The sequence below is a fragment of the Anomalospiza imberbis genome, chromosome 11 (genome assembly GCF_031753505.1).
Source record: "Anomalospiza imberbis isolate Cuckoo-Finch-1a 21T00152 chromosome 11, ASM3175350v1, whole genome shotgun sequence".
In the NCBI taxonomy this organism is placed as follows: Eukaryota; Metazoa; Chordata; class Aves; order Passeriformes; family Viduidae; genus Anomalospiza; species Anomalospiza imberbis.
Window position 1 is genome coordinate 6408450 of NC_089691.1, and position 16177 is coordinate 6424626.

Consider the following 16177-nt stretch of genomic DNA (forward strand, 5'->3'; position numbering starts at 1 on the left):
TATGCTTGTTCCAGAATTAAAAGTTGGAATGGCACTGCCAGTGTTGCAAGTACTGGCATGGGGTGCATTTAGAGTGTTCCCTGCTGCAGATTCTTGCTGCATTGTGGGTGAACCTCCATAACATACAGTGAGTGTTGCCAAAGCAAAATAATTCAGAGGACAACTAAATAGGAGAGTGAGTGGCATTGGTCTCTTTTGCTTTAGAAGAGGTTCTAATTCCTTTTTTAAAATAATCCATGGAGAACCTGAATTTGTCTTCCACCCCCTTTGTTACCACCTTGGGGTGGTAAACACCTGTTTGTCAAAGCAGTTCATGCATTCTGCAGGTCTTTCAAGAGCTTGATCCTGGGCCAGGTGGGTGTAATTTTTGAAATGCATATGTGGCATAGGATGGAAGAAATATATAGAATTCTCACCAGCAGCATGACTGACTCTTGATTCTGATCCCTCTTTTCTTCAGTAGTTCAAAACAGCAACTTCCAGGCAGGTCTGTGCAAACTAATCATCCCAAGCAGTTAACTCTAGTCAGGTTTACTTGCATGGAGCTCAGAACTGGAAGATTGTGTGGTGAACTGGGGAATAGTGAGGAGATCCTTTCTCAGAGCTTTCCTCTGCATTAAAAAAACCTAAAATGACAAAACCCCCTTATAACTCCAACCTTCTCAGCTTTTCTTCTCCAGAGTTTCTGGATTTTTGTCTTGCTTGTGCTTCTTTCCCTATTACTGCGTAAGTGTAGCTGCTGCAGCACTGGCTGGTGTTTTCTATCTCCCCAGCATGACTGTGGCTGATCTGGGAGCACCGATGACCCCTCAGCTTAGGTTCAGTGTGATGGATGGTGAGATGGAGCATCCCTTGCTGATCACAGTGGAAAGGCAGCTGGCTGATCTTCAGGGAGGAGGGTTGGGGGAAAGGGTTTGTGCCCTCTCTGCTTGCCTCTGATTGTTTTTCCTTAAGGATAGCATCTGAGAAGGGGTGAACCTTCCAGAAGGTCTTTCTTACCTTGACAGGCATTTTAGAGATCCACCATTACTGAGATGGCTAAGTGGAAGTCTTGGTGTCTTTTTTTTTTTCTTTTAAACTATTTTTAACACCCAGTTATCTGCTGCATCCAATGAATTCGCATAAGAAAAAGAGCCAACATCACCTCTAAGGTAAGGCAGGAGCCCTCTTGCTGCCAGAGCTGCTACCACTTCCCTCTTGCACAACTGCGGGAGGAGAGATCTTGTGTTTGAAGATAAAAAGCAAGTGTGTTTATGTGTGTGTGACTGCTTCTGGTAAATCCCTTCATGTTGTCATTCTGTACCGCAATGAAGAAAGCCAGGAAGAGCACAATTTGCAGGTCACCTTTAGGAAGTGACCTGTAGTTAAATTCATTACAGAAACCTTTGAGTTACCTTTGAGGTTCTAGTTGGGAGTGTGTGGATTGCTTCCACCTTAGTGGGGTCCAACTCACTGCATAAGGCATTTCCTTGTGCACATTGTACAGGGGCCAGGCTGGTGGAGCTGTCCAGCTGTGAGGAACAACTGCCACATCTGTCCAACCCCTGGTGTGAAGAGCTGTTGCCCTTTTTTGTGCCCAGGAAGTTGTGCAGGCAGCTTTCTGCTGATGTCCTCCCTACCTTGTCAGGGGAAAAACCTGCCAGCTCCTAGGAACTGCGCTTGATAAAGCTGCTTTCCTTGAGCCTCTGTAAGCAGGGAAGGAAAGCTCTGGTGCAGATTTCCTGGCTGCTTTTGAGCCGTTTGAAGCACTGATGGTGCTGGCTCTGTCGGTGCCAGGGAGCTGCAGCCTCGGGCAGGGGTGACCATCTCCTGTGTCACAAACCAAACATAACCCACGTGTCTCCTTTGCAGCCGACAGCTCCGATAACTCCGACCTGGAGGACGACATCATCCTGTCCCTGAATGAGTGAGGAGCGGCTGCGGGGCGGGGTGTGGGCAGGAGGAGATGCTCCCTTCCCAACACAAGACCAGAGACCAAATTGGAAAGTGACTGAGCACCCCAGCCCTACTTTTCCTGGGAAAGCCTGAGGATCTCCTGCCGATCCGCTGTGTTGGTTTGAGTCAGTTTGAGGCTCGGGGCTAAGTCTCAATAAAGAGACCTGGGGCTAGGCCTCATTTCTCTCTGCCTTTTTTTTTTTTTTTTTTTTTTTTTTTTTATTTTTCATTTTAGGCTGAGATGACTCTTCAAGGAAACTTCTGAAGATATTTCACAATATATTTTCTTTGTATAAAGTTCTTTCCTAAAGAACAGAAATAGTTTTATAAAAAAAAAAAAAAAAGAGAAAAAAAAAGGCAAGTGTTCTAGTAAAGAGGGGAGACCTTTGTATTCCTGTAGTACCTTGTACCATGGGGTAGGTTTGGGGAGAAAAATTGTTTAAAATTAAAAGAAAATTTATGCAACTACTAAGTGAAATAAGAGGATCATGGTTTCTAATATCGTTGAGGAGTGAGAATATTTTTATTTTAAATATGATTTTATTTTTAAAAAAGAAGAACTTGAGGTGTTCCACCTGCTAATGCACCAGTGTGTTCCAGATGCTTTTGTCCTCCAGGGAAGAGCCCCTGGGGTGTTTGCCAATGTCAGTTTGTGCTGTGGTACCAGCTATAGTGGGAGGCTGAAATCCTGGCTGGGCCTAGTCAGAGCCTGGTATTCCTGAAGACATGGGAATCTGGGATTGAAGTTTGAGCCCTTTTTCTCCCCTCTGCCCTTTGTGGTTCAAGTTTTTTTAATCTTTCTTTCTTTCTTTCTTTCTTTCTTTTTTTTTCCCTCTTGCCCTCTGTGTGGAATCTGCAAATTGAAGGCCTTTTTCTTTAATGTAAAGTGTATTTATTAAAAAATTAAATACAAATCCTGTCTGTGTATATGGCTGTGAACTGTAGCCATGCAGAAGCAGTGCTCCATGTGCCTGCAGGGCTTGGCTGAGAGCAGCCAGGTGTAGCTGGAACCTGTCTGCAGTAAGGAAGGGCAAAGGAAACAAAAAAGGGATTTGGGAGTGCAGCGTGGCCATGGCACAGCAGCTGTGGGTTCCAGTGTGATCCCTTGGGTTGCCTGACAGCCTGGAATTCTCACCACACTGAGTGGGAGCTGGATGATGCTACTGGTGCTGGGGCTTGTGTGGGGAGGTGCTCTGGAGCGTCCACTCTGCAGTTCAGGCAGGGAATTCTGCATCTCCCAGGCTGTGCCAGGAGCTGGGAGCAGCACCTGCTTCCTCCTGGGGTTTGGCATTGCCCAGGCTGCCCTGGGGCTGTCAGGGCACAGAGCACATCAGCTGCTCCTGGTGGGGCATGACAAGAGGCCCTGCCCTCAGAACAGGAGGAAGAATTGGCACTGGAGTGTTTGACTTCAGTGCAGCACCCAACTGCACAGCTTGGGCCTGTGCTCAGAGCTGGCAGGTCAGTGTGCTCACTGCTTGCCTGGCCAAGGCCACGGCTGTGCTGTTCATTCCCAGGTGTTCAGATAACATCCACTCACCTTTTAACCCTCTCTCTGTTTTGGCCACTTTCAGAATAGGGTTTGAGGCAGAACAGGGAACTGGAGACTTCTCACTCCTTGACGCTACAACCACTTTTCCACCAAGAACTGGTCATTTCAACTAAGGCTCAAAGTCTTACTGCTTGAAGAGGAAGGATTTCCTTTTTTAACTGAAAGAAGGGATAGTGTTTTTTCCCTCCAGCATTGCATCTACTTAATGCACTTACCCTGGGGTGCTTGTTAATAATTACAAAGGTTCTGCTGCAACTTGTAATGGATAATTGTACCCTACACAGTCGATAAAGATGAACAAGTGACTACTACAGCATTTAAGATCAGCAATTGGAGCAGCATTCTGATTAAATTAGAGGATTGAAAACTGGATCTGCCACCCAACAGCTGTGGAAGTAGCCTCTGCCTTATCAGAAACTATCCCACCCAACTTCACCACAGAAAATGTGCAGCTCAGGAGGAGAAAAAACATAAAGCATGTACTCAGCTACTTCTCCCAGGGAGATGCAGTGCCAGATGTCCTTATCTTGTTCTGGCATTAAACCCCAGCTGTAATTGGCTGCATCTGCTGCTGCTTTGGGCCTGGCTCTTTCAGAGGAATTTGCCAGTTAGTTTTGTGAGACAGAACCAAAACACCTGGGATGGAGCTCCTGTGTGTGCATTTGACTTCAACCTGAGATGCTGTAAGTGTATGAGCCTCCCTTCCCTCCCACACCTGCCCTAACTGCACTGAACAGAGCCAAAGGGAGTGGCTTTGGGCCTTACCCTGTGGGCCTGCAGGTCACCCCCCAGAACTGCAGAAGCAGCCCCCCCAGCCTCTGTCCTGGGCAGGCCTGGCCTCTCTGAAGTTAAATACACATCTGGGGAAGCTGCCTGCGCCCCATGCTACTGCCTTAGTTCTGGGGGTCTCACTGAAGAGTTCTGGGGAACAGGTGACTGCACCAGCCTGGGTGCAAAGTGGAGTTCAGGACTGGGGACTAGAAGGGATTATTTTGGTTTTGTCAGGCCATAATTCTGCAGCTGCTTGGGATGGGGAGAATTCTCAGCATTTGGAAAATCACCTGCCACCCTGGCATCATGGTTTAATCTATCTAAAAGCATGTTGCTTGGAAAGAATCCTATAATCTTCGGGAATACTCACAGCACTGGTGGCTGGTGTGGAGCCATACAGTATTTCTTCTATGCAGCAGTTACAGACCCTGGCTTAGGGGGTGGAAGGAGATTTAAATGTCCTGCCAGCTGGCTAAGACATACTCCTACCTCTGCACCAGAGGGGAACGGGGAGGATGCTGTTTCCTCCCATGCTGTGAGCAGACGAGCCCAGCACAGCCTGTGCCCTCCTGTCAGCGTGGTCCTCAGTGCACTGGGACCTGCTTGGCCCACTTGGTGCACCGCAGCACCCTTCCATGGAGCACAGGCTGTGCACTGCCCTGCCAGCACGGTGCGAGGGAGCAGCACACAGGCTGGGAGAGCAGGGTACAAACCTCACCAAGTGTAGCTGAGGGCTATGACTGAGGCTCCTCAGCACTGCTCAGAGCATGCCCAGGGCTAGCTCTCATCCCTGTTTCAGTAGGAAGGACAGCCAGCAGCTGCTGTTAAAAAGGCCTTGTAAGACAGAATGTTTGCTGAATGGGTGCTTAGAATAAAAGATGGGGTACCTCAGGCTAAGCATGAACACTCTCAGACCCGCCCATCCACCATCTCGCACCCTGTTCCCCCTTTGAGGAGCCAGACACCATTACCCTGCCATGACCACCCTGCTGCCCCACTGTACTGGGCTGAAAGGCACCATCCTCCCAAAACCAAGCTCCAGCACTGCCTTACCCAGCACCTTTCGGCATCTCTGAGGGGCTCAGGCCTCCCACCCCCCATATCTTCTCCCCAGAACTGCTGCTCATCCCGGTGTAAGGCCCAAGTCTTTGATGCTGTGAGATCCAGATGCTGAGTTATTTTGCTGTAACTGCCAGCCCCTTTGTCAGGCCTGTTTCTCTTGGAATCAGCCTGGGTGCATCTGTGAAGGGAGGGGATGGGGGCCTTGTCCTTGGCACAGTGTATTAAAGCCATGGTGTGGCTCCCTTGCCTGCTGGGGAGCAGGGAAAGCTCAGGTCGTCAATGTCAGATGGATGCTGCTGCTTCTCTCCCAGGTGTTTTTTTCATAACCCTCCAACTTCTCCTTTACAACTGTTAATTTTGGTAGAAGGGAGATTGTTGGTCTCACATGCTTAAAACCATCAGCTACCTCTCTGAGAAGAGAAATCCCATCATTCCCATCAATCCCATAAAATCTCACCTAACCTTTATCTTCAAAACAAACCTACATTATTATTTACTTATTTCACAAGGAAAGTGGGAGATGGGGGATTTTGGGCTGTTCCTTGGCTTTGACAGCAAACAGTTGCAGCTTTTATGATTTACTAGGTTTTTTTTCCTTCCTTCCCCTTCCTAACATTCACACACCATAACACACACAAGGCCACGGCACAGCACCACGAGCTGCACCTCCCTGCCTCCATCAGCCAGGTGGGCACTTGTCCTGCCACCACCTCACTGCCTCAAGCTGCCCAGAGACCTCCAAGGCAGGATACTCCCACAAAAGGCTCTACTCGCTGTAGGACCGGCCGCCAGGGGTATTTAATGGCACTTGGTTTCAGGTAACACCCAACGGTTACAATTGTTGACATTTGGCACCGTCTGCGTTAGGGACTCGGTCAGGAGGGCGAAGCCGGTGTCCCTATAACCGTGTGAAAGAGGGGCAGCCCAGTGCCACCGGGGCAGCCTGGCTGCTCGGGCAGCGGAGCCGCTCCTCTGCCCCCACAGCACATTCCCGAATCCCTGCTGTTCCCAGTGGAGCATTCCGTTCCCCTCTGATCTGTGCCTTCACAGAAGATGCATCATCCCCGACCCCAACAAACCAACCCACACTTGTTGATATTAATAACCCATCATCAGCTGATGATGTCCCTGCAGGGTTAAAAAGTGAAAAATTAAAAGCATCATTAGACTGAGTTATGCTCCCTGCTAAGTAGGTCGTGACACCAATCATACCTGAGAGGAATTTTAGAAGGGCTTTTGGCAACCCTCAGCAAGTGAGTTGCTGGGTCACACAGATTGGTGCGAGACAAATCTGGTTCTCCCATGAATTTGGTCACTTGCTTACTATGAGAACAACAACAAAAAAACACCTGCAAATCTAAAGAAACTTTAAAACATAGCATTTTTAATCCCACACAATTTTCTGTAAGTCTCCTAAAATCTACAGGCATCATTTTAAAAAATAAAAATATCCCCAAACAGAACAGTGTGGATTTTAACTCGAGCTTGGACTCATTACCACATCCTGATGTTGCTGAGCACTCACAGGCTCTGGCCTCCCAACCAGCCACCTCATAGCACAAACAGCGAAGGTGATGGATCCGTCCCGTTTTAGAGCTCAGATTCTGATCTCCAGTGGTTCCTCTGTTACAGGTCACCTTTGGTAACAGAACACATTCTCAGCCAGACATGTTTCTGTCTCTTTTTGTAAGCCTGAGAGTAAATTAAAACTTTAGGGGGAAAAAAATAGCCATTTATCTTTCAATAAAGGATTCCAGGTAGTACAACATGATTGACTGCAAATGGGCACCTCCAGCTCACCAAACATCTTCATGCCCCTAGCTTGTCCACATCTAATATGGGCCCAAGGGGGTTCCCCCATAAACCACATTTTTTAAAATTCTGCCTGTTTTGCCTTTTATAAAAATTGGTAATGTCAAACCTCTTTTGTTTTATCCAAGAACTTCTATGACTGAGACATGTGCCAGGTGGTCTCAAACCTCACCAACTTGAATACAGCATCCACTCCTCAGTACCAAACTTTTTGCCAAGTATCAACTAATTTTTTGGTGTGTATGAAAAACACTTTTATTCTTGATCAGGATTTGCTTCCTTGGTTGCTGGCTTCCTGGGAAGCTTCTATTCTCAAACAGAGACTCAACAGCAAAGCATCCAGACTCAAAATTACAAAATAAAAAGCAAACAGGGAAAAAAAAAAAAAAAACCAAAAAAAACCCCAAACCTTTCAGACTCTGATACAGCACTAAGAACCCCCCCTTCCCCTCCCACCTTGAAGGACACATATAAAGATGAAGGAGGTTCTCAAGGTTGGGATCTGAGAACTGGGCTGGGGCCTCATCTGACCTGGCTGCTCCTGCAGCACAGGGAACTCACCCTTCCTTCCTGGGCCAGAAGAACTCGGATACCGCACAAGTTTAGAAATCCATCAGTGAACAAGGCTTTACTGACAACTTTTCATACAGTTAAAAAATAAAAATACAGAACAACAGCGGACAGTGTCACATATTAAAAACGAATAAAATGGGCTCTATTTAAAATTTTAATAGATATTATAGGTATTAAAATTAATTAGAAACTAAAAATCTTACCACTTTGGTCAAGGTGTTTTGAGCCTCAACCAAAATGATCAGCCTTAAAAACAACTGGGCTGTGTGACACACAAAGAAAACATGGAATTTGAAAAGACAGTGTGGGCTAGGCAGTGTCTTTGACTATAACTATCACCATATGTTCTTCTTCTAACTTCCCCAATGTCCTTAGTGCTGACTGGAGGTACTGCTGAGAGAACTCGCAAGGAGGGAACGCGTAAAGCATGCCTGTGCTGTCCCTGCCCTTTGCCCCTCCCACAGGCAGACTGATAACCCCAGCAGCCTGCTTCTGTTTCAAGTAGGAGACCAGATTCCTGAGAAGCCGTCGCTGCAAGCCAGGCTCTACCACAGGGAAGGTCCCCTCGGCCCCTGCCCCTGCCGGGGCGGACTGGGTGGCCAGGAGCACGGCGTAGCCATTGGGGCTGCCTTGTTTGATGCGCCGGGTGACTTCATCCAGCTTGGGCTGGTCCAGCCGAAGTCTCTGAGCGATTTTGAGCTGCGTCAGCTTCCCGCCAGATGAATGGTCTTTGAGGAGTCCGTTGATGACACCCACGTCTCCCTCCAGGATGTGCATAGAGGTGGGGAAGCAGCTGTTTTTTAGCACAAGAAGCCCATTCCAAGCAAGTTGCAGTGTCTGAGCATATTCTGATAAATTCTTTAGCTTTTTGGTCTCAGATTTTGGCTCCTCGTGAGTTTTTGATTCCGATTCACCAGTTCGATGATTGCGTTCGCTGTCCCTTTTTTTGGGCTGGGGAGCATCGGCTGGCTCGCGATGGGCTTTCTCCTCGGCCGCGTGACGATTGTTCTGGAGGGAGTTGCTCTGCTCTTTCTCGGCCCCGGGTTCTGTAGTGTGATTCTCCTTGCGAGCCCTGTCAGGGCTGCGGTCTAGAGCTGGCCCACTGGCCTTTGTCCTGCTTCTGTCCTCGTAAGGCGAGTGAGTAGTCCTCCCGCGGTCACTGGAAAGACTCCGGCGTCTCCGCCTCTCTTCCCAAGGTTTGGGCACGCTGCGGTCGCCGTCGCTGCCCCAGCGCTCCCCGCTCCGGCTGCGCACGGACCGGCTGTAGCTCTCCAGGTTGTTCCTGCGTTCAGCGTTTTTGGCAGGGCTGGCCCAGTCTGCCTCCACAAAGCTCCTGTCTCTGTCCGAGTACAGGAGGTGTGGAGGAGTCCTATCCCGCACCCTCAAGTCTTGCTCCAGGCTCCGGTGCCGGCTGTAGCCGTCAGCCAGCAGCTCGTAGTGCACGGGGAGCGGCGCAGGCTGGTACTGCTGCGGGTATCTCGTCTCTTCTGCTTTGGCAAAATCCACTCGGAGCCTCCTCTCCGGTCCGCCCAAGGGAAAGCCCCTCATCTGCGCGCAGGCGGCCTGGGCAGCGTCCAGGCTCTCGTACTGGATGTAAGCGAAGCTGTCGCCCTTCACGTAGTCAATAGTCCTGATGCTGCCAAAGCGGTCGAACTCCCTGGCCAGGGCGGCCAGGGAAGTGCTGGGGCCAAGGCCCCCCACCCACAGCCGGGTGGTGGGGTTGGCTTTTCCGTAGCCAATTTTGATGGGGTTCCTGCCCACAACGCGGCCCGACATGGCCACCTTGGCCCGGTGAGCCATGTCTAAGTTCTGGAACTTGAGGAAGGCGTAGGCACCGCCCTGGCCACGTGCGGGGCGCTTGATCACCACTTCCTCGATGATGCCATACTTCTCGAAGGCGCGCCTCAGCTCCACCTCTGACACGTTGTGGTCCAGGTTGCCGATGAAGAGGTTGCGGGTGGCTCTCTGGTCATCCTCTGGCATCAGGTCTTCCTCGGCCACGATGGGGTAACTGTATGGGCGGCCGCGCTCGTCGTACAGCCCGTAGTAATCCAGGGCCCGCTCCCGCTCCCGGGAGAGCCCGATGGCGGCCGCTTCCAGCGCGAAGGCGGCGGCGGCGGCGTGGCGGGGCCGCGGCTCCCGCAGCAAGGGGCTGGTGACCGGCGACAGCGAGCGCTGCTTGTATTGGTAGGCGCTGTGCAGCGGCGGCAGGTACCCCAGCGGCTCCGGGGAGGGCGCGGGGGGCGGCGTGCGGCTGCGCCGGCCCCCGCGCAGGTACACGGGCTCCACCTTGAGCGGCCGGTCGTAGAGGAGCAGCTGCCGGGCCCGGGCGTGCCGGCGGGCGTCGCGGGCGTCCCCGGGGTGTCGGAAGTTCACGTAGGCGACGCGGCCGAGCTCGGGCGTGTGCGAGAGCTTGACACTGATGTCCCCGGCGCCCCCGCCCGCGAAGCGCTGGAAGAGGCGGAACAGCCCGTCCTCCAGCAGCTGGTCGGGCAAGGCCGCGCTCAGCCCGCTCACCAGCAGCGTCTTGTACTCGCAGGAGCCGGGCGGCTCCCCGGCCAGCCCGGCCGAGCCCCCGAGCGGCGCCAGCAGCAGCGAGGGCGCGGCGCCCGGCGGCGGCCCGGCCAGCAGCAGCGACGGGGCTACCACGGCGCCCGGCAGCGCCTTGGCCTTGGGCACGCCGAGCGCCCGGGAAGAGGAGGAGGAGGAGGACGAGGGGGCGGCCTGGCTGCCGCCGCGGGCGCCCGAGGCCGAGCCGCTCCCCGCCGGGCGGTGGTTCGAGTCGCCGCCGCCGCCGGCGCGCTCATCGCCGCGGTGGCTGCGGGAGCTGGAGCCGCCTCCGCCGCCGCCGCCGCTGCTGGTGGCGGTGCCGCCGCCGCCTCCGCCGCCGCCGCCGGGCGTGGACTTGTCCCGGCTGCTGCGGGAGGCGCCCGAGCTGCGGTGCGGGCCGCGCCGGCTGCTGCTCTCGCGGTCGCGGTCGCGGGGCCGCTTGGCGGCGGCGGCCGCGCGTCCGCCCGCGGCCCCCGGCGGGCTCGAGTCGCGGTCGCTGCCGCGCTTCATCGCGCCGGGCCCGCGGCTCAGGAGGCGCCTCCGGCGGCCGCCGCCATCTTGGACAAAAGGGAGCGAAGGCGGCTCCGGCCGCCGCGCCGCGCGGGCCCTACGTCATCGCCCCGCGCGCGCCGCAAGCCGGCGTCACGGGGCCGTGATGTCACACGGCGCTTCCCGCCGCCCGCGCGCGGCGGCCGGGCGGCCAATCAGGGCGGAGGGCGAAGCCCCGCCCCCCGGCGGGCCGAGGGGGCGCGCGCGGGGCCGCTCGGCGGACGGGGCGAGGGAACGGGGGAACCGGCGGGACCCGGCGGGTGCGGGGCAACGGGGAACGTCGGGACCCGGCGGGTGCGGGGGAACGGGGAACGTCGGGACCCGGCGGGTGCGGGGGAACGGGGAACGTCGGGACCCGGCGGGTGCGGGGGGACGGGGAACGTCGGGACCCGGCGGGTGCGGGGGAACGGGGAATGTCGGGACCCGGCGGGTGCGGGGGAACGGGGAACGTCGGGACCCGGCGGGTGCGGGGCAACGGGGAACGTCGGGACCCGGCGGGTGCGGGGGAACGGGGAACGTCGGGACCCGGCGGGTGCGGGGGAACGGGGAACGTCGGGACCCGGCGGGTGCGGGCTGCGTCCCGCAATCACGTCACACGGCACGGCTCCGCCCGGTACACACCGGCGAACTTTAATGAAAGTCCCGTACAAAGCGCGGGGCCGGCGTCGCCCCTCAGAGCCTCAAGGTCGCCCCTCACAGTCCCCTCACAGGCCCGGTCTCGCCCCTCAGAGCCCCAGGATCGCCCCGGTCTCGGCCCTCAGAGGTCTGTCCGGGCGCCGGCCGCCCTCGGCGCGTACTTGGGCATCAGTTCGTGGATCCTGCGGATGAAGTCGTACTTCTCGACGCAGCCCTTGCACACCTCGCCCCAGTCATCCAGGATGCGCCGCAGCTCCTTGACGCGCAGCTTGCGCAGGTCGGCGGTGCTTAGGTCGATCTGCTTGTCTGCGGGGAGAGCAGAGCGGCGTTCAGACATGCCAGGCGGGCGAGGAAGCCAAAAACCAAGAGGGAGAGAGGTGCCGGGGTGGAAGGAACATCTAAGTTAGGTTTGGACAGCGGATAAGGCTCTTAATGCTAAAAATTATTAGAAGACAGAAAGCTTGGTTGCAGTTTAGATGCAGGATTTCCACAATAGCCCTGAAAGCCCCTTTATTACACGAGCAGCAACACTTCTTTTCCACTGGATAAAGGAAATGTAGCAGAATGATTTCAAGGGAAAGATAAGAAAGTGACAACAACAAAAAGCTTTTTAGGAAGCAACACGACCTTGGTAGGAGAAATGAAAAGTATGAAGACCCACAATCTAAGGGGTGTCTCCAGGGGGTGTAAGGGCAGCTAGAAGGAGGCATTTCTTTGCCTGTTTTTTGTATTAGTCTTTTCAGGAAGAGGAGTCATCTAGGAACATGAGAGCTCAAGGAAGATGATGAGAAACAGAGTGGAATGCTCTGAGGAGACACCAGAGGAGGTGAGAAAGCATTATTTATCACCCTGCTGATGGGAACAGGAGAGCAGCTGGGACTGCAGAGCTCAGCCAAGCGCCTGAGCCCCACCACAGTGACACCCCTGCCTGCTGCCAGCACGGGCTGTACCACACACCCTCTCAAACACAACATTCCAAACAGCAGTGTGAGCGCAGCAGTGCTGCTGCGCCTGGCAGTTAGTTATTCCAGGGCTGATCAGAGTCCCCGCAGAAGCCAAGAAGGGTTAGCAGCCAACAGTCTTAGCTAAGCATCTCCATACAACTCTCTGGGATGTTCATGGAGAGCAACCCAGGTTGTGCAACCTGACTAGGCCACAGAACTGAGGACTGAGTAGTTTTAGGATGTTGCTTCACACCCAGTCATCCACACCCCAGCAAATCATGGGCAGGCATCATGAGTGCAGGCAACTCACCGTATTTTAGTTCACAGATCTGACTGTCTTTCTTCTTTAGCTTCTCACAGATCTTTTCCACAGGGATGTGGTGACTCATGGGCTTTGATACCTCGTTAATGATTTTGGTGGCTGCATCACTTGTGGCCCCAATGTAATAGCACTAGAGGAAAGAAAAGAGTGAAGTGGGAATGCATGGAAAAAAAGCTTCTAAAAGCAGAGTTTTCTGTTGCTGTTCTCATCTGGTTTTGCAGCTCGATGTTTACTGTTAGAGAACCTCCCCAAGGGACTGCTAGAGCTGGGCAAAGGGAGCCTAACTGAGCCCAGAATACTGAGCAGGTGTTTTCCATTGCAATGACATTACAGCTGCTGAGGCTGATCTTGTTTCTTAACTTATAAAAATTGAACAGGATTAGGATTAAAGTCTTCTTCATTCAAAGAGCCTCTCGGAAGCATTCCCCCTCTGCATGTCAGACGGTATCTCTGTAGATCTCTGAGGAGAGTGCAGGCCTTTTCCTTGCGCCTCTTCATTCACAAACTGCCTCTGGTTTTAGTTAGGGCAATTTGGTTTTCCTTTGTTTAGTTTTCAGCTAAGCAGCTGAAGATAAATATTTTAACAGATTTTAATAAATATTTTAACAGATTACATAGCACCCCAAATACCATTTAAGGGACAGGGAAACCCTACAGCAAACAAAAGCTTTGTAATAACCAGTGCTTCAGTAACAGTGAGATGCCAGCCAGTCCAATCACTGTTGACAAGGTGGTGGTTTTTTTTCCTTTTTTTTTTTTAAGGTAAAGAGATTGAACTCCTCAAGTCCTTTCATAAAAAATACAAGACCTACTGCGGCCACAGAGCCACCAAAAACAGCCCCTGGGAAGCCACATCATACAAACTCAGTTTCCCCTCATTTGCAGAAGGGAAATATTACTGACTCCCCCTACTTACCAGGCGATTCTCTTTGCCCTTTGCTTCTTTGCAGGATTTCAAGAGCTCCTTTTCAATACTGGAAGGTGTGAATTCAACATCATTGTCCTTTAGACTCTGGTAGAACCTTCCCAGGAATGTGACACACACTGGAAGGGAAGATGGATGCAGTTATCAGCCAGAGCAGTAACCTCATGGCAGCTCTTAGAGGACACTTGTAGGGAAATGGAATCGGGGGTTTGGATAGCAGAACTTTTCTGAACTTCACCCATGGTTCAGAAAGTCATTCAGAGCACATGTGAATCAACAACATGCCCTGGTACTTTTGGTGGGCTTGTGACAATCTGAGAAATGAGATCCATGGAAGTGTCTAGGGGGCTCTGTACATTGTCCTGAGTGAGTACAGGATCATATGGACACAAAACCACGCCCATGCAAAAACGTACATTTAAACTTGTCTTGCTGCTTTTGGAAGCAACTTCTAAGAACATGGGTGTCAAACCCAGTGCTGACAGAAAACCAACTCTGCACATAATCCTCTGAGACTCCCCGTGTGCTGACTTCAGTAACAGGGTATCACTGATTACCAGGCTGCTTCAGTTGAAATTACTTCCAAGAGAAAAAGAAATGTGATCCCATGCTATGTCCCCATGGCACCTTTCTCCTTCTTTCATTTCCACAAGTTTCTGATGCAGTTTCAGATGGAAAGAAGACTCTTACACAAAATGCAACTCCCTCAAGTGCAGCTGCAGCTGAGAGGACAGATCCAAGTTCCTGCCTGTGGGAAAGGCTGCACAAATCGGTCATTGCTCCTTCCCTTGGCAGCAGTCACTCCGTACGTGCTCCTGAGTGCAGCAGCCCCGTGTGTGGCTAGGAAGGAGGGCAGACAGCTTGTGGGATGACTGAGGGACACCCTGAGTGTCAGATTTTGGTCATCCTGCTGCTCACTACTCAACTGTGGATCTCAACATCGCCTGGACCGAGCACTCTTCAGTCCCCCCAATTCCTGCTCAGCACCTGTGGACTCTCCCACCTTGCCACGCAAGATGAGTGCCAGGAACCATTCTGCCTCTAAGGAACAGATATGAGTTATGGCTTTTATGAAATTTGTTTACCCCAGCAGGAAGGGACTGGCAAATATTATTGTCATTAGCAACTTCTTTTCAACTCAGAACACAATGCATGGCACAGTAATTGGGTATGACAGAAAATGGAGTATGGCCATCACAGAACTGAGCAGAAATGTATTCTCATTATATTAAAACTAGAACTAATTATAAGATGGGCCACTTTGGAGAACATTTTTGTATGCATACAGCACCCTTTTTTACCTCCCACCAGTCTATCCCCAGTCACACACACACTGATGTTCACTGTAAGCTATTGGGAAGTGAAAACTTGGGAAGAAAAAATTTGCTGCAGGCAGTGACACTGACGGCCACTGTAGGATAGAAACGTTCCCAGTCTAGTGTTGTGACAGCAGCTGGAAGTTTTGATTTATGGGGTTCCCACCCCTCATTCTGTCTTACTCCTTGTAGAGGAGGGATATTAGTATCCCAAACTCCCAACCAGCTACTAGAGCCCCACCTCAAGTTCTTCTTGCTTCACTTGGGGAATCTGTTCAGTTCACTGCACAGGAGCAGCTTAATTTGCTGTGCAGTTCAACAGGTTCCACCCCCGAGGCGTTCGTATTTCCGTGGTACACAAAAGGCCCGACTTGATTTGGATCAGCTCTCACGGCTCCTGGCTGCGCGCACTGAGAGGACTCGGAGCACTCCGCAATACTGTGATGACTGAGGGGGAGTCCCGGGTGAGTAACCTCACTCGCGGTCTCCTGCTCCCCCCGGTCACCGTCACCCGGCAGGGACAGCCGGCGGGGAGCGCTACCCCGCCAGTGCCGAGCCGCAACAGTGCTGATCTCCCGGCCTGGAGACGGTCCGGTCTCCCGGGAGTCGTCGCTCCTCCTTCCCGTGGGGACTCTACACCACCGCTGACCCCGTGGAGACGGACCGGCAACTTCCCGACAGAGAGCAGTACCCCCGGAAGGGAGATCCCGTCCCCGGCGCGGGACACGGCTGGAAGCCCCGCCCCGCCTTCCCCGCGGGCATCCCGGCGCATCGCCCCGGCACCGGACACCCCCGAGCACCGCCCCGACACCGGTCGCCTGCGAGCGGCGCTCGGCCAGGCCCGTCCGCACTTAGCCAGACTTGGGAGACTTTTCCTGCCGCTGGAGGCAGCGCTCCCGCCGGCCCGGCCCGGCCCCGGCAGCCGAGCTGTCACTCGGGGCTGTAACAGCCCCAAGGCTGCTCCGCGTCCCGGCCCCACAACCTGGCGGACGGGCCAGACTGCGGGAGACGGCGGCGAGGAGCGGCCTCCCCCCGCCGTGCCCGCGGGCCGGGCCCGGCCGCACTCACCCTCGCAGTCCCCGTCGCGCAGCGCTCGGCCACCGGCCGGCAGCAGGAGCAGGGCCAGCGCCGCGCAAAGCCCGTGGGCCGCCCGCATCCCGCCTCGCCCGGTAGCGCCCGCCGCACCGGCACCACCGGCACCGCCACCCCGCACCGGCTGCCCCCGCCGCCGCC

At 53.6% G+C, this 16177-nt stretch overlaps 3 protein-coding genes across 6 annotated transcripts in view; 1 reads left to right on the forward strand and 2 right to left on the reverse strand.

Annotated features, from left to right (window-relative positions):
• DCAF1 (DDB1 and CUL4 associated factor 1) overlaps positions 1-2849 on the forward strand; it is a 47822-nt gene extending 44973 nt beyond the window's left edge. For 3 of the 4 annotated variants that reach the window (XM_068201601.1, XM_068201602.1, XM_068201604.1), the window contains one exon: positions 1852-2849. In XM_068201601.1, coding sequence (XP_068057702.1) covers positions 1852-1910 — 59 coding nt within the window. In that variant the 3' untranslated portion in view covers positions 1911-2849. Of the gene's footprint in view, positions 1-1095; positions 1152-1851 lie in introns of all 4 variants that reach the window. The other variant, XM_068201603.1, reaches the window with a different exon arrangement.
• A 4881-nt stretch (positions 2850-7730) lies between these two features.
• RBM15B (RNA binding motif protein 15B) lies at positions 7731-10864 on the reverse strand. The gene has a single exon (XM_068201606.1). It carries the CDS (start codon positions 10760-10762, stop codon positions 8012-8014), a length of 2751 nt encoding a protein of 916 aa, XP_068057707.1. The 5' UTR covers positions 10763-10864; the 3' UTR covers positions 7731-8011.
• A 546-nt stretch (positions 10865-11410) lies between these two features.
• On the reverse strand, positions 11411-16177 carry MANF (mesencephalic astrocyte derived neurotrophic factor). The gene is made up of 4 exons (XM_068201608.1): positions 16013-16177; positions 13620-13747; positions 12692-12833; positions 11411-11743 (listed from the first exon to the last, which is right to left on the reverse strand). Exons 1-4 carry the CDS (start codon positions 16098-16100, stop codon positions 11559-11561), a joined length of 543 nt encoding a protein of 180 aa, XP_068057709.1. The 5' UTR covers positions 16101-16177; the 3' UTR covers positions 11411-11558.

Excerpts from the sequence above, each read along its gene's own strand:
- MANF (XM_068201608.1), bottom strand. The coding sequence starts at position 16,100 with ATGCGGGCGGCCCACGGGCTTTGCGCGGCGCTGGCCCTGCTCCTGCTG. Across the intron at positions 12,834-13,619 it reads AGGGCAAAGAGAATCGCCTG|TGCTATTACATTGGGGCCAC; the intron begins GTAAGTAGGGGG and ends TCTTTCCTCTAG. Across the intron at positions 11,744-12,691 it reads GATCTGTGAACTAAAATACG|ACAAGCAGATCGACCTAAGC; the intron begins GTGAGTTGCCTG and ends CTCTCCCCGCAG.
- RBM15B (XM_068201606.1), bottom strand. The coding sequence starts at position 10,762 with ATGAAGCGCGGCAGCGACCGCGACTCGAGCCCGCCGGGGGCCGCGGGC.